Consider the following 26275-nt stretch of genomic DNA (forward strand, 5'->3'; position numbering starts at 1 on the left):
GTGCATTCCAACAACACAGGTCATGCTACTTTTTTATGCCTTGTGATGGCGTATCCTCATTACACTACTCTTAGAACTGCCGGATTCCCATGACATGCTGATTGGAATCGTGTTGCATTCCAACATGAAGATTGGAATCCACTGCATTCCGAAATCATGCTGAGCGGAATCTGATGCATTCCGCCAGTATAAGATTTCGGCATAAGATCTTATTTCTGTTCATATTTCTTATTATTATTATATTCTGAAATTAAAGAGTAATGTTCATTAATATTTCTTTGTTTGTAATATAACATTGTTGAAATCTCGATATATCTTAGATTTTATCTTTTGAGTTGTATATTTATATATCTTTTATATTATGCAGTCGACCATAGATTGTCGTCGACTGTAAATAATAAATAAATAGCGGAGTACCGAAATGGCGAATTGTAATTGACTACCGCAAACTTAACGAGCAAACAGTTGACGACAAGTTCCCAATTCCAAATATGGAAGAAATATTTGATAAATTGGAACGATGTTCGTATTTTAGTACAATAGACTTAGCGCTGGCTAGGCCATGTTATGCCATGTTATGCGAATGAAAGATGATGCTCCGGCCAAGAAAGTGTTTCTATCGGAACCCGCCTATGGAAGCAGAGGTAGAGGGCGGCCCCCACTCCGTTCGAAGGACCAGGTGGAAAACGATTTAAACTCCCTTGGTGTGACCAATTGGCGCCGGTTGGCGGAGCGAAGGAGCGACTGGCGCGCCTTGTTGGACGGCCATAACCGTTTAGACGGTTAAGCGCCAATTAAGTAAGTAAGTAAGTAGACTTAGAGAAGGGATTTTATCAAATAGAGGTTCATCCCGATGATAGAGCCAAAACAGCACTTTCTCCAGCTGGAGGCCACTACGGATTCACTCGTATGCCCTTTGGCCTAAAAACAGCACCTGCAATCTTCCAAAGGTTAATAAACCATGTGCTTAGAGATCACATAAATAAGATATGTGTCGTGTATCTAGACTATATATTAATATTTTCTACGAGTTTCGAGGAGAATGTCGAATCTATCAAAAATATATTAAATACTCCGCGGGCATCAAATTTGAAAATTCAATTTGACAAGTGTCACTTTGCCGCTTTAACGACAAAATTTTTAGGCCATATTAATCCAGGGGAAGGAATAAAACAGGACCCATCTAAAGTGGAAGCAATAAGACTAATGCGTACACCTACTAATATAAAACAAATAAAACAGTTTCTAGGCATAACCGGGTACTACCGAGAATTTATTCGGGACTATGCAAAGGTGGCTTACCCAATGGTTCGCCTTTTGAAGAAGGGAGCAGTACTTGATTTTAAAGGTAAAGATTTCTTGAACTCTTTCGAAACATTAAAAAAATTAATAACAAATGAGCCTGTGCTGACATCTTCTGATTTTAGTAAAAAATTTACTCAAGACACAGATGCATCTCAGTTTGCTATCGGTTCAGTGTTAAGCCAAAACGGCCATCTAATATCTTATGCATCTCGAACTTTATGCGACCATGAAATTAGGTACTCTACGATTGAAAAGAAGGCCCTTGCTGTAGTTTGGTCTGTCAAACATTTTCGAACTTATCTATATGGCCGAAAGTTTTCCATACAAACAGATCACAAGCCTTTAGTTTGGCTACATAATATAAAAGAGCCGAAGATGAAGCTGCAGAGGTGGAAAATTGTATTAAATGAGTACAATTTTGATATAAATTACTTTAAGGGCAAAGACAATACAGTCGCTGACTCGTTGAGTCGATATTTGGAAAAAGATCTGAAAGAAAGTATAGTTAGTATGTTTAATATTCAAGAAGGAAGCAATAATAATGATACAACAAACGAAGACTTGGAAATTAGCCCAACGGCGCTACTATTCACAGTGCTCTTGGAGACAATCTTGACCACATATTTATTACAAGTAAACCTATTAACTATTATACAAATCAGATTTATTTAAGCTTCGGCGAAAAAGAAAATTATTCTATGAAAATTGTTAACAGAAAATGTAAAAATTACATTATAGTAACAGAGAAATCAGACCTTAAAGCCTTCATGGAAAACATTTTAATAAACAAGGGTTTCATGTGTATATTCTGCGATGATGACAATTTATTTATGAAATTCCAAGACGTGTACACTAATTTTTTTCACAAAAATAATTTAACTTTGTATAGATCAACTTTAAAGCTAATTGAAATAACTGATAAAGACGAAATTTTAACCATTATTAAAAATGAACATATTCGTAATAACCTTAGGGGAATACAAGAAGTATTTTTAGAAATAAAGAGCAAATATTTTTACCCCAAATTATTTAAAATTATAACAACGGTTATAAACAATTGCACAATTCGCCAAGTGGCTAAACACGACAGAAATCCAATAAAAACTCCATTTAAAATAACAGAAGCTCCATCTCATTTCAATGACATTGTACATCTCGATATCTGGTATCCATGTAGAAATAAAATGTACTTAACAACCATTGATAAATTTTCTAAGTACGCTACATTTCAAAAGTTGAATGATAGGAACTGGATCGCGATTCTCAGAGCTATAAAACTGCGCATCCAGTACTTGGGTAAAATGAATAAACTTATTTTCGATAATGAAAGCTGTATACTACACAATGCAGTTAGTTTATTTTTGAAAGAGGAAAATATTGAAGCACATACCACCACGGCTTATTTAAAAACTGGTAATTCCGATATTGAACGCCTACATGGTACATTAAACGAGCACTTAAGAATAATGGAAGCAGACACAAAAACTAAAAATCTTGAGTTGGATGAAAAATTATTTCAAATTTTTAATTTCTACAACAACACAATACATTCAACAACGAAAAGAATACCTATAGATTTTATAATAAAGAATTTTGATAGAGAATATATCGAAAAACTAAGTCGAGAATACCAAGCTCAAAATGTACAGAACATAAATAAATTAAAGCAAAATAGAAGCCATGAATCAAATCTCGTAGATAACGTTGTAAAAAATAGGCAAACTCCGAAAAACAAGCCCAAGTACAAAAGATTAGATAAATATACTCGAGAAGGAAATTATGTTATAGATAAATCAAATAACCGCAAAACAAGGTATTATAATGCGCAGCTAAAGTGGAGATATAAATTCCAGTAATTTTAAATTTTCACTCTCGTTTAATTTTATTCTTTAGTTAAGATATATAAATTAATTGTTGAAAAAAACAAAAAAACAAAAAAAAAACTTTAAATAACACAAGAGCTGAGAATATGTATACATACTACTTTTATATCTATGAACATAGTAAGGATATATTTTCGAGGACTCAAATATCTTAGAGGGGAGGTGTTACATAGTAACCTTGCACATCCTTCCTTCTCTTTGCTACTCTCTCTTAGTTAAGCTTTCTTTAGTTATACCTTTAAGAAACTGCATACTCTTACTTTACTACTTTCTTCTTACTCTTACTTATCATACTTATCGTAACTTTTAAGCTAGCCACATTTAAGTCTTACTTTTTAAGCTCTCTGTACTTTGAATTCCGAAATAAAGTTTAGTTTATGTTTGAGATTCCGACTATAAAGGCACTCGATCACAACTACATTATTATGTGTATACAAAAAATGTAATTTAACCTTTAAAAAATTTTGAATTTCTTTTTTCTTTTTAAAATAAAGTGCTGATTTAACTTTTTCAATAAGGCAGAAATAGTATATTCTATCGTACGATTTGTGATTTAGGCCCGGTTTTTCAGTAGTTGGTTAAGCTAAGCTTAAACTAAGTTTGCTTAAACTTTAGTCAAATTTAAACTCCAGTTAAACTATTGAGCAGTTTTTCAATCACAGTTTAAGGCCGCCTTAGGGGTTGGCTTTTTTGTACGGCAACATTGGCTTTTTTATTATCTAGAGAGTTTGTAGATACGGCAACAGCTGGATTTTGTTTACCCAACAAACATGGAAAAAAATTATCCAGCGAAATATATATCTAGTTTCGGAGGTGATATCCAATATTATTATTTAATAATTTTTAAACTAGATAGTTCTCGGGTTGATATCCAACTTCTTTCTCCAATCACTACCAAGCTTTGAGAAATTTTGTAAAACTAAGAGTTTTCGAGTTGATCTCCAACGTCACTAATATTATTTTATTAATTATTAGCTGTGTTTTTATGCATCTACGAACATTTACGCTTAAACTTTATATGGACTGCTAAGTGTTAAACTTTATCTACTCTTCTGAAATTGCTGCGCATAAAATTAGTACTGCTAAATTTCAATACGCATAATACTCAGATGCAACTGAAATATGTGTCTTTATTTCACCTCTACACTAATTCTATGTATCAGTTCTAAAAATGGTGCGTGTCCTCTATTCATTTCAGCAGATTCAGCTATGTATATGTTATATACTTTGGCCAACAGAGCTTTGTGTCTACGCTTTTCGGTACAACATGTTCTGTAGCTAGTTATTTAACAACTGCCGCTAAATGGGTCTCCTAAAGGTTATCTAAGCGAGAATAAGCGTTTTTTTACGCGCAAACTTAGACGTATCCGCGTGTAATAAAACACGGCTATTATCCAACTTACGAGAGGTTTTAATAAATGTAGATACAATTCTTAAATAAATATTCAACACATTTCTCCAGTTGATATCTTACACTGGACATCGAGTTGAGGTGGAGTTGAAAAAAACATCTCGAAGATGGTACCACCAAAACCAACAGCTGTTCATTGTGAGAAATAAGCACTTGGTTGTTAGCATTCATGAAGCGCAATTAATTAAAAATGAATCACCCACATTTTATTTTATTTTCCTGAAAATACTGTAGTATGGAATCTTACAATTGAGTCCAGTAATATCATTTTTTGCTTTATAAAAAATTCCCTCTTTTGTGAGTACGCTATGATTCTCGAGTTCAGCCACTGTTTCGAAACAACTTTTGAGATTTTAGAAGTACGCTTAGTTATCAACATGAGTTCTAATATTACTCAAGTCCAAATGCTTGTTGGGTATATTCGACGCCATTTCGAACGAACGCAAATAACTGATAGGTTAACTAGAGTATAACCCTGCCAGATCGGCCGCTTAAGCTCAGCTTAAACTTAAGTTAAAGTAGACTGAAAAACTGCAGAATAAGTTTAAGCGTAGTTTAACTGACAAACTGAGTTCAACTTGTACTGAAAACCGGGCCTTAATAGGAAAAATAACTAACTTAACTCATTTGTTTTTAATGAAGCTAATTTAAGTACACGGTTAAAAGTTTGAGCCTAACCCTTTAACTTGTTTGTACTGCATATACAACCAAAGAAAATTTGGTTTAAAATTTAAATTGCACTTATTTTCGTAAAATGGGTTTCTATCTAAAGTCAGAGAAGTCTACATTCGCACTAAAAAATATAAGACGAAAAGCCGGGATTATCTTCGGCTGTTCCGAAGACTTAATACCTTTCATGAATGGGGCTGAACAATAATCTTATCCCATTCGTAATATCCAAATAATCGGCTGTATAAAATTTGAATTACATATATAGTGAAAAGATGCGCATACCTAAGCGATTTTTAAGATAAATATAAAATAAAATATATGTAGCTACTTTGTGTGAGGATGCAAAGTTTCACGTTTTTTGTGTCTGCATAAAATAACTATGACCATGAATCACTTATCTCAACAATATATAACGTAAGCGTAAGTATTTGATGAAATTTGAAGCTTCTAGCAGTTAAAAATGGAGCAGAAATGACAGTTTATACGGGGTATTTAATATATGTACCACCGCTCTATACACTTTTTTCAGACAACAATGAATGCTCTATACGTAAGCAATCAATGAAATTTGAAGGCTCTAGCTGTTAAAGTGGGGCAGTAGTTACAAAAAGCTTCTCATCTGAACAATCGGGTATTGGGGATATATGCAGACACCAATATGTGCAACATACGAAAGAATATGGTGACGTTTGAAGCTTCAACCTGCTAAATTGAGGAAGATATGACAAAAATCATCTTTTCTGAAAAATCGGTGGTAAATCCTCCGTATATGCTATGGTGGTCCGATCCGGCCGGTTCCGACAAATGTCTAATCGGAGGCTTAAATATACACACTCACCAAAATTTATCAAGATATCTCAAAAGTTGAATACTAGTTTGCATACTAACAGACAGACGGACATGGCTAAATCAACTCAGCTCTTCATCCTGATCATTTCGGTATACTTATTGGTGGGTCTATCTATTTTCTTTTAAGGACTTACAATTGTGAGATTCGTGACGAAGTTAATATACCATTTCATTTACATGAAAGGTATAAAAGGTGTGTGTGAACTTTTGTACACGCGTGAGAAGTTATACTTCTTAAGCATCATTTAAAACGAGAGCCGATATGGGATGCCTGGCAGCTGTAAAACATCTATGTACATAATTTTCTAAAAGTAATATGCATAAAAGAACACATTGCGATAGGAACTAACTATGGCATAATGATGCATGACCTCGGGAGGATTCTGACAAGTCCCAAAAATTACCCCCAAATTAACCCTTGTAAACCCCGAGAGAGCACCTAAAATTACCTTATAACAACCCCGAAGTGATCCCCAAATGAACCCGGGAGGATTCTGACAGAGATTCTAAAGTTATCCGAAAAGAGCGGCCGGTATACTCACCGTTTTTGGTGGCACTGCTTTGATGGAAACTACGAACAGTTAAGGCATACTATTCGCAAAATTTAATTTTGCAGTTTAGCGTTTTTTTTTTTAGTTTTTTACTATTTTCTTTAATTAAAAGTACAAAAAGAAATTTGTATTCAAAAATGTTCACTTTCTTATAAATAATTTCAATTATTTGACAAAAAACGGTGATGAACGAGTTTTTACGGTCATGACGGCCGTAATATTTTATGCCCTGCTGCTGTATTACGTTACTGTGAACTTCACCGTCTTCTTAGTTTTCACATAATCACGATTCGATCACAAGAGGTTTGCTCGACTGACAAATTTTTTGACAATTGCAGCCATTTGCTCCCAAATCGAATTGACATCCGTTAACTGTGTTGTTTCTTTGCGATTTTTCGAAAAATATTAGTAGTAACAAGTAAGGAAGGCTAAGTTCGGGTGTAACCGAACATTACATACTCAGTTGAGAGCTATGGAGACAAAATAAGGAAAATGAACCTGGGGTAACCCTGGAATATGGTTGTATGACATGTGTATCAAATGGAAGGTATTAAAGAGTATTTTAAGAGAGAGTAGGCCATAGTTCTATGTATGGACGCCATTTAGGGATATCGCCATAAAGGTGGACCAGGGCTGACTCTATAATTTGTTTGTACGATATGGGTATCAAATGAAAGGTGCTACTGAGCATTTTAAGAGGGAGTGGGCCTTAGGTCTATCGGTGGACGCCTTTTCGAGATGTCCCCATTAAGGTGGACCAGGGGTGACTCTAGAATGTGTTTGTACGATATGGGTATCAAATGAAAGGTGGTAATGACTATTTTAAAAGGGAATGGGCTTTAGTTCTATAGGTGAACGCCTTTTCGAGAAATCGCCATAAAGGTGGACCAGGGGTGACTCTAGAATATGTTTGTAAGATATGGGTATCAAATGAAAGCTGTTAATGAGTATTTTGAAAAGGAGTGATCCTTAGCTCCATAGGTGGACGCCGTTTCGAGATATCGCCATAAAGGTGGACCAGGGGTGTTTCTAGAATGTGTTTGTACGATATGGGAATCAAATGAAAGGTGTTGCTGAGCATTTTAGAGTGGGCATTAGGTCTATAGGTGGACGCCTTTTCGAGATATCGCCATTAGGGTGGGCCAGGGGTGACTCTAGAATGTCTGTACGATATGGGTATCAAACGAAAAGTGTTACTGAGCATTTTAAGAGGGAGTGGGCATTAGGTCTATAGGTGGACGCCTTTTCGAAATGTCGCCATTAGGGTGGGCCAGGGGTGACTCTAGAATGTGTTTGTATGATATGGGTATCAAATGAAAGATGGTAATGAGTATTTTAAAAGGGAGTAATCCTTAGTTCTATAGGTGGACGCTTTTCGAGATATCGCCATAAAGGTGGACCAAGGGACACTCTAGAATGTTTGTACGATATGGGTATCAAACGAAGGGTGTTACTGAGCATTTTAAGAGGGAGTGGGCATGAGGTCTATAGGTGGACGCCTTTTCGAGATATCGTCATTAGGGTGGGCCAGGGGTGACTCTAGAATGTGTTTGAACGATATGGGCATCAAACGAAAGGTGTTACTGAGCATTTTAAGAGGGAGTGGGCATTAGGTCTATAGGTGGACGCCCTTTCGAGATATCGCCATTAGGGTGGGCCAGGGGTGACTCTAGAATGTTTGTACGATATGGGTATCAAACGAAAGGTGTTACTGAGCATTTTAAGAGGGAGTGGGCATTAGGTCTATAGGTGGACGCCTTTTCGAGATATCGCCATTAGGGTGGGCCAGGGGTGACTCTAGAATGTGTTTGTACGATATGGGTATCAAATGAAAGGTGGTAAGGCGTATTTTAAAATGGAGTAATCCTTAGTTCTATAGGTGGACGCCTTTTCGAGATATCGCCATAAAGGTGGACCAAGGGTGACTCTAGAATGTTTGTACGATATGGGTATCAAACGAAAGGTGTTACTGAGCATTTTAAGAGGGAGTGGGCATTAGGTGTATAGGTAGACGCCTTTTCGAGATATCGCCATTAGGGTGGGCCAGGGTGACTCTAGAATGTGTTTGTACGATATGGGTATCAAATGAAAGGTGGTAATGAGTATTTTAAAAGGGAGTAATCCTTAGTTCTATTAGTGGACGCCTTTTCGAGATATCGCCATAAAGGTGGACCAAGGGTGACTCTAGAATGTTTGTACGATATGGGTATCAAACGAAAGGTATTACTGAGCATTTTAAGAGGGAGTCGGAATTAGGTCTATAGGTGGACGCCTTTTCGAGATATCGCCATTAGGGTGGGCCAGGTGTGACTCTAGAATGTTTGTACGATATGGGTATCAAACGAAAGGTGTTACTGAGCATTTTAAGAGGGAGTGGGCATTAGGTCTATAGGTGGACGCCTTTTCGAGATATCGCCATTAGGGTGGGACAGGGGTGACTCTAGTATATGTTTGTACGATATGGATATCAAATTAAAGGTATTAATGAGGGTTTTAAAAGCGAGTGGCCCTTAGATGTATATGTGAAGGCGTTCTCGCGATATCGACCAAATTTTGACCAGGTGATCCAGAAATACATCTATCGGGTACTGTTAATTTATTTATATATGCAATACCACTAACAGTATTCCTGCCAAGAGTCCAAGGGCTGTTAATTTCGCCTTGTAGAACTTTTTCATTTTCTTCTACTTAATATGGTAGGTGTCACACCCATTTTACAAAGTTTTTTCCAAAGTTATATTTTGCGTCAATAAACCAATCCAGTTACCATGTTTCATCCCTTTTTTCGTATTTGGTATAGAATTATGGCATTTTTTCATTTTTCGTAATTTTCGATATCGATAAAGTGGGCGTGGTTATTGTCGGATTTCGGCCATTTTTTATGCCAAGATAAAGTGAGTTCAGATAAGTACGTGGGCTAAGTTTAGTAAAGATATATCGGATTTTGCTCAAGTTATTGTGTTAAGGGTCGAGCGGAAGGACAGACGGTGGACTGTGTATAAAAACTGGGCGTGGCTTCTACCGATTTCGCCCATTTTCACAGAGAACAGTTAACGTCATAGAATCTATGCTCCTACCAAATTTGAGAAGGATTGGTAAATTTTTGTTCGACTTATGGCAATAAAAGTATTCTAGACAAACTAAAGGAAAATGGGCGTAGCCACGCCCATTTTGAAATTTTCTTTTATTTTTATATTTTGTTGCATCATATCATTACTGGAGTTGAATTTTGACTTAATTTACTTATATACAGTAAAGATATTAAATTTTTTGTTAAAATTTGAATTTTAAAAAATTTTTTTTTAAAAAGTGGGCGTGTTCTTCATCCAATTTTGCTAATTTTTATTTAGCACAAATATAGTAATAGTAGTAACGTTCCTGCCAAATTTCATCATGATAATTTCAACGACTGCCAAATTACAGCTTGCAAAACTTTTAAATTACCTTCTTGTTAAAGTGGGCGGTGCCACGCCCATTGTCCAAAATCTTACTAATTTTCTATTCTGCGTCATAACCTCAACCCATCTACCAAGTTTCGTCGCTTTATCTGTCTTTTGTAATGAATTATCGCACTTTTTCGGTTTTTCGAAATTTTCGATATCGAAAAAGTGGGCGTGGTTATAGTCCGATATCGTTCATTTTAAATAGCGATCTGAGATGAGCGCTCAGGAACCTACATACCAAATTTCATCAAGATACCTCAAAATTTACTCAAGTTATCGTGTTAACGGACGGACGGACGGACGGACATGGCTCAATCAAATTTTTTTTCGATCCTGATTATTTTGATATATGGAAGTCTATATCTATCTCGATTCCTTTATATATGTAACCAACCGTTATCCAATCAAACTTAATATACTCTGTGAGCTCTGCTCAACTGAGTATAAAAATAAGAAGCAATCAGTTTACAAATACCCGTTAAGCACTGAACTGCATAATTCCTTAGAACATTTATTTTAATTTTATGATGAATTTATTAACTATGCCATGATCTATTAGTGTAGCTCAACATATATTTTATGAAAAGGACGACACCAAGGAATCGTGCACTTTCGTTATCGTATGAACATACGAAACCTAAACCAATTCAAAATTCATCGTTCAACGTCAAAAACCCGACTAGTAAATCGATTCACGTAAATATGTCATTAGTAAATAATGGAGATGCCATAACGAAATGTACTCATTGATAATGTTAACTTAGTCATTCCGTATATTCGGAACATTCGTCTCCATTTAAGAATTTGGGGAGTCGGTTTAGATTTGGAATATTATGTATATTGTGACGGACTTTTCCTTGACTTTGCCGGGGTTGGTCTCAGTCCGTCCAGGGTTCCTGGAAGTAGAAATTCCTAACGGTCCTTCTGAAAGAATAACTCTGTTTTGTTCGATACAAAACGTTATAAAAAATTATTTATTCAATAAAATTCTACTTTTCTACTCCTAGGCTGATTTCCTTGCTCTATAAGAGGTGACGGAGGTGAGAAAGCCCTCGGCCAACCTCTGCGGTCGAATGGAGTGATAAAGCCTCCAGACGAGTATACTTTTAGTACAAATGAAGTGAAAAAGCCTTCAGGTGTACTCTTGGTCGGTAGTGATATAACCTACCGACTCGTATGCCTGTCTCCTAATCTCTGAATTTCAATGCGAACTCGTCGCCCTTATATACTAATTTTTGCACGCAGGCAAACGGTTATTTTATAATAATAACTTTCAACTAATAGTATTAACAATATAAAACAACTGTTATTCCGGTAAATATTTCCTTCCCATGATTTTCCATGCACCATAATGCTCCTTATTGAATACCATGCCTTTGTACTTGCTCATACTACGCTTTCCAGCCGTTGCTATAATTATTGTGTGTTTGTACATTTGTTTGTGATCACCTGATTTTGCTTTGCCCAATGCTTCTGCCTTCTGTAGGATGGCGTGCGTTGGTGTGTTGTATGCTAGTGCGTAAATATGTATAGCGAAATTTCTATTAGTAGCGGCGCTTATTTTGACGACTTGCTGCTGATCTCCGTTCACTTAAGTTATTATGTATGTTGTATTTGTAGCTGGATGTATTGGATTTTGAGATTGCAAAGGGTTGGTTGACCGCTGCATTTTTATGTTTTGTGCGTATCTACCTTCCTTCGAAAAATATTCAATGCGTGTTAGGGAGATCCTATATTTAAAGTTTATGTTTGCGAAAATGTAAATATTTGGCTTGCGTGAAAAAGTGCGCAAGTGTACTTTGCTCTTCAATTTAATAATTATAAATTCAATGTACAACAGAATATATGTATTTAGGGCATAATTCATAAAGGTATACATATGTATGTATATTTCTGGTGCTTCATGCAAAAAATATATAAGTGATAAAAATTCAAGTATAAATTCCAAGTTATTTCCAAAGTGATAAAAATTCAAGTATAAATTCCAAGTTATTTCCAAATGTATGTTATTTGCAAAAATATATAGATATGTGTATGTTGTGAGGATACAAAGTCCTCGGCTTTGGGGTCCTCACAATATTCGAACCTCGTGAGGTAGTATCAAACGAACATGTTCCGTATATTATAAATTAACGGTTTATCCGGAACACTTCCATGAATACTTAACGTAAAAGAGCTTTCCGAAATTTCAGAATAAAAAGGTGAACACTCCCTGTGTAGCAGGACCGCACAAAAGCTTAACTCTTCTGTCAAAGTCAAGGCCGGAATATAAAGTTCTAAGAAAATAATCCATTTTCTTTTATTTTTTTGTGTCAGTTCATTACAGCTGCTGAGTAGAGTATCACCCCATGTTGGCTGCCTGTTCAAAATCGCCCTATCTCAAAATATTTTTTAAAAATTTCCCAATTCAGGATTTGTTACTAAAACGCCCTATATTTGAATTAGATTGAAGAACGCCCTAACTCAGAATGCTTTTCATTAACTCCCTCTTTTGTCAAAATGCATTGCACTTATGCTCATATAGGGAGTTTTTGAAACAAATTTTGATATTGAATAAAATTCTAAACCAAAATAGCTCTTTATCAATTCACGAAATATTTAGTAGAAAATGAATTATTTCCTCCAAAACCTATTGGCATTAACAAATTTATTATCATTACTAATATACTATTAAAAGTACTTTTCTACTACAATTTTCGCTAAAGGGGATTGAATTATTGCCCATTTTCCATACTTCGTAAAAGCAACCCTTCCAGATTTTTCAATTTGGGGGGTCAAAGCCCTGTCATCATTGAAGAACAAACCTCTAGTAATTGAATCATGACTTTAACAATAACAAAAAATGTATAATATTTTGTTACATTTTTTTACGATTGGTCTCTCCATAGGACATGCTGAGACAAAAGGAATCACTCCAGCCCATATAAAAAGATCAGAACAGCATATTCCTTTGAGACTCATCCCTGGCTCATCCTAGACAAATAGGATTTTTTGCAGAGCTATGTTAACACAGGAATAGCTGGCCTGATTTGTTATGCAACGCCAAAATCTCCTAGGCGGTTTACCGTCAATTGATAGTGATGATAAAATTTCACTATCTCTCTCCTTTGACCCAAAGCCACAAAATCCACAAAATAAATGGCGCATAGTCATAGTTTATGGTTCTGAATTAAGTCGAGCTTTTTGAAAATGGGAAAACTATTTTAATTGGACTATGAATATGCGCTAATAAAGCTTAATTTATAAGCAAAATTACAATAAATATATTTTCTGCAAATCAATAAATATAAAATCGTACCAACTGTTAATTTAAGATGATCAAAACTTCGAAGACTAAAAAAAACAAACGATTTAAAAAAAACGATTTTTCATTCCCAAAAAAAACTCAATCGAAAAATCGAATCGAAATACAGCTCTACTAAACACATCTACCCACACACCCTGTATAACGAAACGTGTTGCAAACTAAATCTTCGTTTCATAAAAACCCAAGTAAAACTACGTCATAAATCTTATGTTTGTAGGTGTAATTTAATTTATTTGTTGTTCTATTCATAAATAATCAAATCTACTAACTCAGTCATTAATTTTCAAATTGTGACTACATATTTGTTATTTCCGATCGATCTGGAAAAAATAAGCAAATTTCTAGAGTTATGAACATTTATAAACGAAATATTTGAATATAATTACTGAGTTACAAACGGATGCTACTTAAGATCAGAACATGTTTTTCATTGTGTTCACGAAACCTCGCGTGAATCCCCTTTAGACAACTATTTCTTGGTGTATTTATAATTAGTTTCGTCTTTTTAATTTATACTGATACATAGAAGTGGAAAATAAAAAAATTATAATAATAAAAGGTGATATGCTTCCGAAGAAACTAAGGCTGAGCTTCTCCTCCAATTTGAGCAGGTTAGGTTAGGTTAGGTTAGAGTGGCCACCGGTGCGAGCACCATTGCACTTAGGCCTAAAAGGTCCCATTGTGATACTGCGTGTACCTCTCCCCTCTCTCAAACCAACAAGTCGATGCAAATGTCAGGCATTTCTTAGGTTCCAACTTAGCCAGATTACAAAGATGTCAAAGAAGGAGATCCCAGAGATTCCTTCCTCTTGCGCCAAAGCGCAGGACAGTCGCACAGAAAATGCTTGACTGTTTCTATCTCCTCTTCGTCTTTGCAGCACCTGCAGTAATCATTATAAGGAGCACCCAGCCGTTGTGCATGCTTCCCGATTGCTATATGGCCGGTTATAAGTCCTACCACCAGAGATATGTCCCCCCTCTAAGAAGACGGAGATTTCCTGTACGTCTCGTGTCCCATTAAGGCCAGTGTGGTAGCAGGATACGAGATTGCTCCATTTCACTACCGCTTCCCTAAGGAAAATTCCTTTCAAAGTGAGCGTACAGGTAGCGAGCGGCATGCTCAATCCTTTCCAGGACGACGAAAGCGGAACGGATGTGCCCCCTCTTGCAAGTTCATCAGCCATCTCATTGCCCGGTATTTCCGAGTGTCTAGGCACCCATATCAGACTGAGGGAAGTTTGCTCAGCGATCTGGTTAAGAGATTTGCGGCACTTCTCCACTGTCCTGAACTTACATGTGCCGATCCGAGCGCTATTAGTGCAGCCTGGCTATCAAAGTAAATACAAAATTTATATAGCCGTGAACAGCGTTCCTCAGGTGATCAAAGGCCTCATTTATAGCAGCCACCTCCGCCTGAAAGACGCTGCAATGATCGGGTAGGCTAAAGGATATGTTCCACCCTAGTTGAAGTGCATATACCCCGCTACCCACCTTTTTATCCAGTTTTGAGCCTTCAGTATATATCTGCAGCCTATTTCTCAGGTCCGGCGGCACCTTCGACCAATAATCTCTATCCGGGATAATAACCTCGTACTTCATATTGAAAAATACAGTCGGAGCGCAATAGTCCGAAGAGGGCGAATCCAAATTCTTAAGGATGGCTGCATAGCCAAACCACATTGTCTCTCCAGCCGGATAACTCTCGCAGCCGTAGAGCAGAAGCGGCCGCACATTGCTTGACCATTAAATCTATTGGCAACACATTAAAAAGAGTATCCAGCGCCTCCGCAGGGATGATGCGCAGAGCGCCCGCCACGCAGACTAGAGCACTTCTTTGTCCCTTTGGAATATTCGTAGGTTCGATTTTGTATCTAAGCTCGTCCACCAGACCAAAGTCCCGTATAGAAGGATTGGTCTAACCACAGCAGTGTAGAGCCACAGGGTAATATCCGGCGATAGTCCCCATCTTCGTGCAACAGCTCCCCTACAGCTGCACAGTGCCACCGTTGCTTTCCTCACACGCTCCTGAGCGTTTTCCCTCCAGAATAGTTTCCTATCCAAAATGACTGCTAGATATTTGGCAGAGTCCCTAAACGTCAGGGTCGTACCTGCTAGTACCGGCAGCTGCAACACAGGAATCTTATATTTCCTAGTGAACAAAACCAGTTCAGTTTTGGATGAATTGACGATAGACTTTTACTCCTGGTCCAATCCCCCACCAGTCTCAGCTTAGTTTGCATTAGATCGCATATTGTCTGCGGAAACTTCCCGCTAACTAACAGCGCCAGGTCATATGCGATTACCTTGCTGCATCCGTCCTTCTCAAGAAGAACCAATAGCTCATTAATTGTGGCAACCCATAGAAGTGGAGAAAGTACCCCCCCCCCCTGCGGGCTGCCTCTCTGTATGTGTTTGACCACCGTTGAACCAGCTAGGTCGGCATGAACCTTTCTTCGCAACAGCAACTGCTGAACAAGTTTCACTAGCCCCGAATCGGCCCCCAAACCGGTTAGTGCATCAAATATCGCAGAGGGCGTAACGTTATTAAAAGCTCCCTCAATGTCGAGGAAAGCTATGAGTTTGAATTTGAGCAGGTGCTTCTGGTAAATGTTTTCTACAACTTAGCAGACCTAAAAGTTTAAGGCCTGCTTCGAACTGTATGACAGCTGAGTTTTGGCTGGGAAAAACTTTTTACGGTAGAAATACCCTCGCAGAGCTTGTCAAACTGCTGGCGAAAGACCCCTTTTTAACAAATTTTGTTAAGAATTTTTGACGTTACTTGCCAAGTCAATTTCGATATGTGGGCCAGCACAGCGCCGACATAAAACAGACGATGGCGCAGCTGTATACTTTCACCTTTTGTTTTTTAGCCTTCTTTGGGTTTCCCTAATTTAGAACAATCAATTTGTCACTCATTCGAACTATAGAAGACTTCGAGTTATTGGCGTGCAGGAAATCCTTGAACTTTGCAGAAACTAAATATTAGCTGGTCTTGCCTTTTTTTAATATATTTTGTAATGATTAATAGTTTTATCAATTTAATCAATAGTTTTTATACACACCATTAGCAGATGATTATATGTATTGTAGCTAATTAATGACACTATCACTATTAATAACTTTATACTCACAAAATTTCCCGTCATTCAAATTTTGCTTACTAATTTTTTTCTATATTTCTTGTGCTTTTGTTGCCGCACAGTGGGATAGATCACAGCAAACAATGAGCAGAAAACGAGTATAATCGCATATACTACTATTTTTAAATGTCGAATGCAAGCATCCCTGTTCTTTTCAGCTACCCTCCTTTGCTATAACTGGCGCCAGTTATGACCGCATCACAATGAACTTTTTCATATATGTGCTTTCAACGCAATCTTGTGCATTACAGTAACATCGCCACAATCACGCAAGATGTTACGTTTAGTAATATAAACAGCACAGAAGACTTATGAGATGAAACTTATTTCAACTTCCCGCGATTTAGTGGTACTAAGACTTTTTTTTTAATTGAGGAGAGTCTTATTTGTTCTATGTGCAAATTTTAAGCCGAATTTCAAAAGCAACGAATATTGATAATGATTTTTTGCCTGGGCCTGAGGAGACAATAAAAACATCAAACAAAAATGTGTTTCTCAGGGGGCCCGCGATTTAAAGGTACTAATATATATTTATTTTTAATTCAGGAGCGTCTTTGGTTGTTCCATGTGCAAATTTTAAGCCGAATTTCAAAAGCAACGAGTATTGATAAGGATTTTTTGCCTGGGCCTGAGGAGACAATAAAAACATCAAACAAAGATGTATGTTTACATGAATCCGAAATCGTAAAGTTTTCGCGGTGACACTGATAAAGGTTTATCTTCAAAAAGTCTTCCAACAATACCACAAACTCTGTATAAAAGTCCAAATTATTTAAACGACTTCGAAATCGGTACCGTGAATAATGAGCTTTTGCAATCTGAAGAAGTCAACGAAATAATTCGTCGAGGTCATCAAAAATGCCCTGTTATTTTTCCACGTGATTGTCATGACGAGGCATTTCCTACCTCGTTATTAAACAGAATCTTGCCAAATGGAGAGAAAGTGGAGCATGACTGGTTAGTGTGGAGTGCCAGTAGCAATGCTTTTTATTGCCTACCATGTCGTCTGTTAAGCACCTATACTTTATTAAATCGACCTAAAATTTGTTGTGCGGATATTCGAAATACCAGGTATGGAAGAAGCTATACGATAAACTGCCATCACACGAAAATACCCAAGATCACATTAGATGTTATATTCAGTGACGATCTTTACCAAATCCAATTCAAAAAGGGGCTACAATTGATACGCTTATCATTGAACAGCTAATCACTGCAACTCAAAAGTGGAAAGAAATTTTATACAGAATTTTGGACACTATTTTATTTTTGGGTGAAAGAGGCCTAGCTTTCAAGGGCGAAAGTATATAGCATGGTGAACGAAACGATGGACCTCATTTTGGGCATCGAAGATCTCATAAGCCATTATGATCTGATACTTAGAGATCATTTGGAGAAAGTTAGGATTTCACAACAGCAGCACAAACGTTTACAAGTTCACTATCTTTCCCCAGACCATCAGAACGAGTTTATAGAAACTTGTGCAAAGCACGTGAGGGAAACTATATTAAATCAAGGCAAGAAAGCCAAGTATTTTGCTATTATCGTTTATGCTATGCCTGATGCTAGTCAAGTTGACTAGTTGACTACGTTCATTTTGCGCTAACTCCATTTCAATTCGAAAGCAACAAATTTTACAATTCAAGAACGGTTTTGGCTTTCGTGAACTGTAACCGAAAAACTGGTCAGAAAATCTCTGATCTAAGTTGTCATACTCTAGGTAAACATGAAATCCCATTAAAAGATTGTCGTGCACTAGGGTGCGATAATGACGCCAATATGAAAGGAGCTTACAACCGAGCACTACGTCACATTCTCAACAACAACCCGAATTCTGATTACTCAACTTGTGTAACCCACCGTCTCAATTTATGTGGTGTTGATGCTGCAGAATGCTGTAGGGCTGCAATTACTTTCTTCGGAGTTGTACAAAAATGTTTGACTATTTTCATCAGCACTCCACAACGATGGGACATCCTCAAAAAAAAAATATACCGAGCTCTCTTCATAGTCTTTCAGCCAAAAGACAAATTTGACTGCGCAAGCATACGGAGATCTTACCGGCATCCTCAAGTACATCAACAAGTTCAAAGGTATCTTGCTGTCCTCAATTTGGTTCAAAATACTGACTACCTTAATGAAAGAAACGTGGTCCTACAAGCTAGAGACGCCAACATAGATGTTGAGGTGCAACATCTAGATGCCTTATTAGCTTATTTGAAGTTGATCAGGAACCAATGGGAAACAATTTTAAACGAATGCAAAACAGTTGCTATTCAATTGAACATCTCACCAAAGTTTCCGGACATTCGAAAGAGAAAACCCAAAAGATGTTCTGAAAATAATTTAAATGAGATGATTACGGATGATTCAGAGTCTGATTTTAAGAACAATACATTCCTGGTGATCGTTGATTCAGTAATCACTGGCATTACTGAACGATGTGCAGCTATGAGAAATTTGAGCGAGACGTTTTCCTTTTTGTGGCAATTTGAAGGCATGGATGAAACTACGGTTCGGGCGAGCACAGCAAAATTTGTCGAAAAATACAAGTCGGACATTTCTCAAAGCTTAGAATGCGAAATAATTCACTTGAAACACATTTACGAAGCAAATTTTGATAAAGGTCTGCCACCATTGGAATTGCTAAATGCTATCTACATATGTTCAAATTCTGTATACGATTTTCCCCAACATTTGAGCTTTACGTATCTTTGCATTATACCTGTCACTGTAGCTAGTGCAGAACGTTCCTTCAGCGTCCTTTCAAGAATCAAAAACTTTCATGGATCGTGTTCATCTCAAAAGCCAATTTCAGGACTTGCCACGCTTTGTGTCAAATCCGTTTTGGCAAGACAGTTAAATTTTGCTATTATTATAAAAATTTTGCAGCGAAAAAAGCAAGTAAAGCCACTCTTTGATATCCGAACTTTCTATATTGAATAATTAAAATTTATAATTATCATTATATTTATCAGAAACGTATTAAAATCTTATCAAATAACTAGAACAGATTATTTGAAACAATATGTGGCTGTTAAAAGATAATTTTATTTCTACGTTACAATAAAATAGTATAAATAGTAAATTATCTGTGTTAATTTTATTGTCAGCTTTTAGTCCAAAAATTATTTAGTTGATGTGGCAAAAAAATTTTTTGATGTAATCCATCAATAGTGATTCATGAATGAGACGTCATTAATTCAAGTTAATCAAATGTATTAGTGGATTTTTTATAGGGGGCCCGTAAATTGTTTAGTCCCGGGCCCGTCATTGATGTACAGAACAAATAGAAGAGGGCCCAGAATAGAGCTCTTTTGGGACGCCTCTGGAAACATGTAGGAAGTCAGACTTTCCACTGTCTAAACAAATCGCCTGAGTCCTGTCGCCAAGATGCGATCTAATAAGTGAAATTGCATGACTCGAGAAATTAAATAAACTTTTGAGCTTCTTACAGAGTGGGGTGTGGTCGACAAAGTCGAAGGCTTTAGAGTGGTCAAGAAGGGTCAGAAAAATAATATGATTATCATCAACTTGCTCTGGAATGTCTTCTATCACAGATAGAAGAGCCGTTGTATAGCTTCTCTTTGACCGGAAACCGGACTGACAATCAGTAATGAGCTTATTGTCGTGAACATACCTCGTAATCTGCCCATTCAAAATTCGTCCAACGACCTTTGAAAGAAAAGGGAGTATGGCTATAGGCCGATACTCGTTATTTTGCTTATGAATTGGGATAACCTTAGCAGCTTTCCAGCATTTAGGAAAAATACCAGTGGTCAGAATAGAGTTGACCAAATAAGTTAGATGGGGAAGGTTTATGGGAAGAATGATCTTTAAGAATTTGGCATTTATACCATCAAACCCCATGACATTCGAATTCACAGAAAGTAGGGCTTGCAGTACATCAAGTCATTGACACACATAAACGCAAAAGTACTGGAATCTTTATTAGCACAATCAGGGTAGCTATCCGTAAAGATATTAGCGACTGAAGTTGGCAGTCTTACGAAGCTGGCATTTAATTCGTTAAGGTTAACATCAGCAAGATCAGACAGATCTCCTTTGGATTTAACGATCCCGATTTGCTTGATATTGCTCCACGTACCTCTGGTACTCAAGGCTTCATTGAACTTATACTTATAATAATTTGCCTTGGCCGACCTTATAGCTTTGTTGATAGTAAGGCGAGTTGTTTTGAAGAAGGTAAGCGTTTCTGCACTTCTGTACCTTTTCTAGCGAGAGTAAGAATGGTTCCGTTGGTTTATTAGATATTTTAGGGTGGAATTAAACCAGGGTCTAGTTTTATGTTTGCATGCTTTTAGTCTTACTGGAACATGATCATCAAATATCCTTTTTATGTTGTCTTGGAGGAACTCTGTCTGATCTTCAACCGATGTCAAGGTACGAATCGTGTTCCACTCGACCGACTGGACTGATTCGTCAAGGGAACAAGAATCAATGTTTCTAAAATCCCGTTAAGTAAACGAACATGGTTTGCTAGACGTTTGAAAGTCATATATTAAGAATATTAAGTCATGTTTAGAGGAGGTAGTTGGGTATAGTGAAGCACTCTCTGAAGCTGGAGCTTGTGAAATGCGTTGGTAGAGTACAGTCGGTGGGAAAGAGTCCCAAAGATTCCATACTCAACTGGCATTCTAAAGCAAATTACCATTAAAATCACCAGGGTTGATAATATTTTCATAATTCATTAGTAACGGTTGAAGAAAATCAAAGAGAGCAGAAAAGTTTACTTGGCTATATGGCCTGTATACGCAACCGATAAGAACCGTATTGTTATTATCGGAAAGCACATCAACGAGCACATATTCAACAGAATCACCAGGACTAGAACTGCAACACAATTTACAGGAAAAAAGTACTTTTAACATATGCATATCGCAACACCACCACCATGACCACTTCGATCAGCTCTGAAAAGTTGGTATCCATTTAATTTCTCTAGGTCAATATTATGACAAGAAGAAAAACATGTTTCAGAAACACATATGATATCAATATCGGAACCTTCAGACATACATCTCAACTCATCGAGCCTTTTGAAGTGACTTTGCTCATTTATATGTATAACCTTGAGACCTTTAGCTTGTCTACTAACTATGCGCGACAGAGTACTTAAGCAGTTCTTCGCGGTGTTTGGAGTCAGCGCGCTGTCTTCTCGAAAGGAGTTTTCATTTCCGGTTGTATTTCCTCCAAGGCCATCAAGAAAATTAAGGTCCGGTACAGCTTGGGGTAGGTCGTTGGTTTTACTCTTGATATGCATCAAACCCCTTTTTGTGAAAACCGAGGGAACCTTTTTTCTTTTTACAAGACGGATAGCAGCCTTAGATATTTCATAATTTTGCTTTGACTGCGATGCATTTACAAAGATCGGTGTATCGGACGTGAACTAGTCGTAGCACTTTGAAATTTGTATCATTTTTCTTTTGGTGCCTGAACGTAGAAATTGTTCGCAGCAATTTATTTCTGTCAGGCGGCGATTGAAATTTGATGATAACAGCCGGATCAGTTGTGCTATGACCTACCTTTCGTGGTCGAAAAATGTTTTTAGTTGGGATGGTTGCATGCTTAAAGCGAAGCACTTATGGTGATACATGCTGGTTAAATTTTAAAATATGTATATAATGCAATATGTCAGTCGTTTACAAAAAATATTTGAAAAATACTTTTGGCAAATAATTTAAGTAATGGAACAGTGATTGAACAGGTGATCGAGGCTGTTTACTATTGTGAACGTTTTTTTCAAATATTCGCCACTTGTATGAATTCACAATGGTTGAAATGCTGTTTTTAATTGTCAAAAACGGTGAAAAAGTACCAAAGAGTGAGGAAAATAATTTCACTTGCAAAGTGTGAAAGCCCAAGTAGCCAAAATAAATGTAGAGTTCTTCTTATGCTTTACAAGTAGCAAAAGCAGAAGATTGCCAATTTGTGTATGTCAGTGTCACTCGATGTGCCGATCTCCATGAAAATAAGTGCAATTTACTCATTATGGATAAGATTGCTTTGAACGTATCTATAGAAAAAGTTCATTGTGACTCGCCTATGAGACACACTAATGTTTTATTTCAGCCCTGGGCACTTCCCTCTTCTTCTTCTGCTCAAGCCAGGTTGCGATATATCATACTCTCACTTTTACATTTTCGTTGATACCAGGCCGGCTACCGTTGGGTGGTGGTTGCGTGCTCCGCTTATCACACCGAAGATCCTGGGTTCGATTCCCGAGCAAAGCAACATCAAAGATTTACAAACAAGTTTTTTCAACTAGAAACAAGTTTTTTCAACTACACTCTGAGTGTATATCTGCCATGAAAAGCTTCTCAGTGAAAATTCATCTGCCTTGCAGTTGCCATTCGAAGTTGGCGTAAAACATGTAGGTCCCGTCCAGCTTATTTGCAGGAGAAATCAAAATTGGAAGATAAGCTCTGTCTAAAATCTTTTTGGAGGTTATCGCGCTTTGTATCAATTTTTTTGGCAAAAAGCAAATCTCTTTTGCAAGAGTGATCTTGCTTTGGGTATCTAGACTGATATTTATTTTGGCTATTGAGGCCTTTATCCAGATAGGTGGAAGTGCCATGTTTATAACTCTAAAGGTCGAAAGTGCCTCGTACACCACTTCTTCGGCCTATTTTTGTTTAGATAAGGGAAGTCAAAACTTAATCCAAACTTAATTTTGCAGCAGAAGTTACCTTATTCTGCTGCTGGTAAAAGAAATGTCTGATATGCGCTGACTTTTTCTGAGGCCCACTAGGCCTTGAACAGCTTCTCTAACTCAGCTTAACTTGGCAGCAAAACCAAACACAGACGTACATGCGACAAAAAGATTTATCTTCTCTACAATTCTAGTTGTCGTGAACCGGTTGTCGATTGTGCATTAACCAGTTCCGCATCCGCAATGATAAGATGCAGCAGCTTAATGTTCTAGATAAAATCTTAACCACTTAAAATATCAATATTCAGGACGCTTGAACAATGTCTTGTAATGGTTACCCTACTGGGTAGCTTAGAAAACTCCTCTGAAATGCATACACGTTCCCCCTGTTACCCCACCGTGTGCACCTTGCTCGATGTCCAGCCCGGAGTTTCAGCCATTGTCGTGGGAAAAGAAAAAGAAATGGAGTAACACTGGTAGTTCTACACCAGCAGGCCATACAAAAAAAATTATGTGCACACTAATCAACTCACTTACAAAGTCAACAAGGAAAAACAACCTTGTAACTAGACTACCAAATATACAACAAATCACGTTCAGTGAGCAAACACTACTGATCCTTACCAATATCAATTGGCAGTGCATGGCAGTTAAAGATGGTGAAACTACTGCCCCTTGCCCTCCCTATCCATGGCTTCCATTGATTAAAGTTGTGGAAATTTCCAACAAGGGTGAAGCCCCACCTTCTTACAACCTACTCTACCTTTGGTTTCAGATAGAGATGGAAATAAACGATCATTTTCTTCTCATCAATAATACAGTTCATTTTTATTTAAAACAAAAAAAAAAAATACAACCAAAAAAAAATGATAATTACTTCAAACTTTACAGATATAATATTTTGGGTATATAACCATATAGATTTTACAATCGTTTTCCCTACCGGTACATATGTGTATGTATTTTGTTGTTGCATATAAACTACCAATTTACAAATTTTTATATTACAAATTATTTTTTTTCTCAATATGGAAGAAGTGAAACTATATAAGCAAAAGCAAATGTGTAAACACAATTTTCGGAGTTAGGATATAGTAAACTCTCCCAATAAAAACAAGTAAGGAAGGTTAAGTCGGATAACGCTAATTTATTTATATATGTAGTACCTGCCAAGATTTTAAAGGTTTTTATTTCGCCCTGCAGAACTTTTTCATTTTCTTCTACTTAATATGGTAGGTGTCACAACCATTTTATAAAGTTTTTTCTAAAGTTATATTTCGCGTCAATAAAACAATCCAATTACCTTACCATGTTTCATCCCTTTTTTCGTATTTGGTATAGAATTATGGCATTTTTTTCATTTTTCGTAATTTTCGATATCGAAAAAGTGGGCGTGGTCATAGTCGGATTTCGTTCGTTTTTCATACCAAGATAAAGTGAGTTCAAGTAAGCACGTGAACTAAGTTCATTAAAGAGATGTCGATTTTTGCTCAAGTTATCGTGTTAATGGCCATGCGGAAGGACAGACGGACAACTGTGTATAAAAACTGGGCGCGGCATCAACCGATTTCGCCCATTTTCACAGAAAACAGTTATCGTCATAAAATCTATGCCCATACCAAATTTCAAAAGGATTGGAAATTTTTGTTCGACTTATGGCATTAAATGTATCCTAGACAAATTAAATAAGAAAGGGCGGAGCCACGCCCATTTTGAAATTTTCTTTTATTTTTGTATTTTGTTGCACCATATCATTACTGGAGTTGAATGTTGACATAATTTACTTATATACTGTAAAGATATAAAATTTTTTGTTAAAATTTGACTTTCAAAAAAATTTTTTTTAAAAGTGGGCGTGGTCCTTCTCCGATATTGCTAATTTTTAGTAAGCGTACATATGGTAATAGGTGTAACGTTCCTGCCAAATTTCATCATGATATCTTCAACGACTGCCAAATTACAGCTTGCAGAACTTCTAAATTACCTTCTTTTAAAAGTGGGCCGTGCCACGCCCATTGTCCAAAATTTTACTAATCTTCTATTCTGCGTCATAAGATCAACTCATCTACCAAGCTTCGTCGCTTTATCTGTCTTTTGTAATTAATTATCGCACTTTTTCTGTTTTTCGAAATTTTCGATATCGAAAAAGTGGGCGTGGTTATAGTCCGATATCGTTCATTTTAAATAGAGATCTGAAACGAGTGCTCAGGAACCTACATACCAAATTTCATCAAGATACCTCAAAATTTACTCAAGTTATCGTGTTAACGGACGGACGGACGGACGGACATGGCTCAATCAAATTTTTTTTCGATCCTGATTATTTTGATATATGGAAGTATATATCTATCTCGATTCCTTTATATATGTACAACCAACCGTTATCCAATCAAACTTAATATACTCTGTGAGCTCTGCTCAACTGAGTATACAAATTTTCTATCCTACCTTTTTGACTACTCTTCGGTACGCTCTAGCTCACGCTATACATATAGCGGTCAAAATATATTGAGCTTACCCACGTAGGCACATATAGAAGTACATGTGGTACAGTAGAGTAGATAAAAAAATGTTTGAATAAAAAATAATAATTTTGGCGATTTAATATTAAGGAAAAGAGCGACTTGCTAATGTGGATCAATATGTGTATAATTACATAAATAGACTTGTACCGCTACTGAATTTATGTATGCAGACCCATGCACACATATGTGCACTGCCACAACTATATATATATGTATATATGTATATATATATATATATATATATGTAAATATACATATGTAAATATTATTATTATATATTTTTTATTTTTTATTATACTCAGTTGAGCAGAGCTCACAGAGTATATTAAATTTGATTGGATAACGGTTGGTTGTACAGGTATAAAGGAATCGAGATAGATATAGACTTCCATATATCAAAATCATCAGTATCGAAAAAAAAATCGATTGAGCCATGTCCGTCCGTCCGTCCGTCCGTCTGTCCGTTAACACGATAACTTGAGTAAATTTTGAGGTATCTTGATGAAATTTGGTATG

The 26275-nt window shown here is 36.7% G+C and overlaps 2 protein-coding genes across 2 annotated transcripts in view; both read right to left on the reverse strand.

The window, feature by feature from the left end:
* LOC137247732 (dolichol-phosphate mannosyltransferase subunit 1-like) overlaps positions 1–23674 on the reverse strand; it is a 30466-nt gene extending 6792 nt beyond the window's left edge. The window contains exons 1-2 of the mRNA XM_067778692.1: positions 23628–23674; positions 21316–21415 (exon numbers count right to left, since the gene is read on the reverse strand). Of these exons, the coding sequence (XP_067634793.1) occupies positions 21316–21415; positions 23628–23674 (147 nt within the window). The remainder of the gene's footprint in view (positions 1–21315; positions 21416–23627) is intronic.
* LOC137248252 (vitellogenin-2-like) overlaps positions 1–26275 on the reverse strand; it is a 295451-nt gene that overhangs the window by 260717 nt on the left and 8459 nt on the right. The window lies entirely within an intron of this gene.

The sequence above is a fragment of the Eurosta solidaginis genome, chromosome 4 (assembly GCF_040869045.1).
Source record: "Eurosta solidaginis isolate ZX-2024a chromosome 4, ASM4086904v1, whole genome shotgun sequence".
NCBI lineage: Eukaryota > Metazoa > Arthropoda > Insecta > Diptera > Tephritidae > Eurosta > Eurosta solidaginis.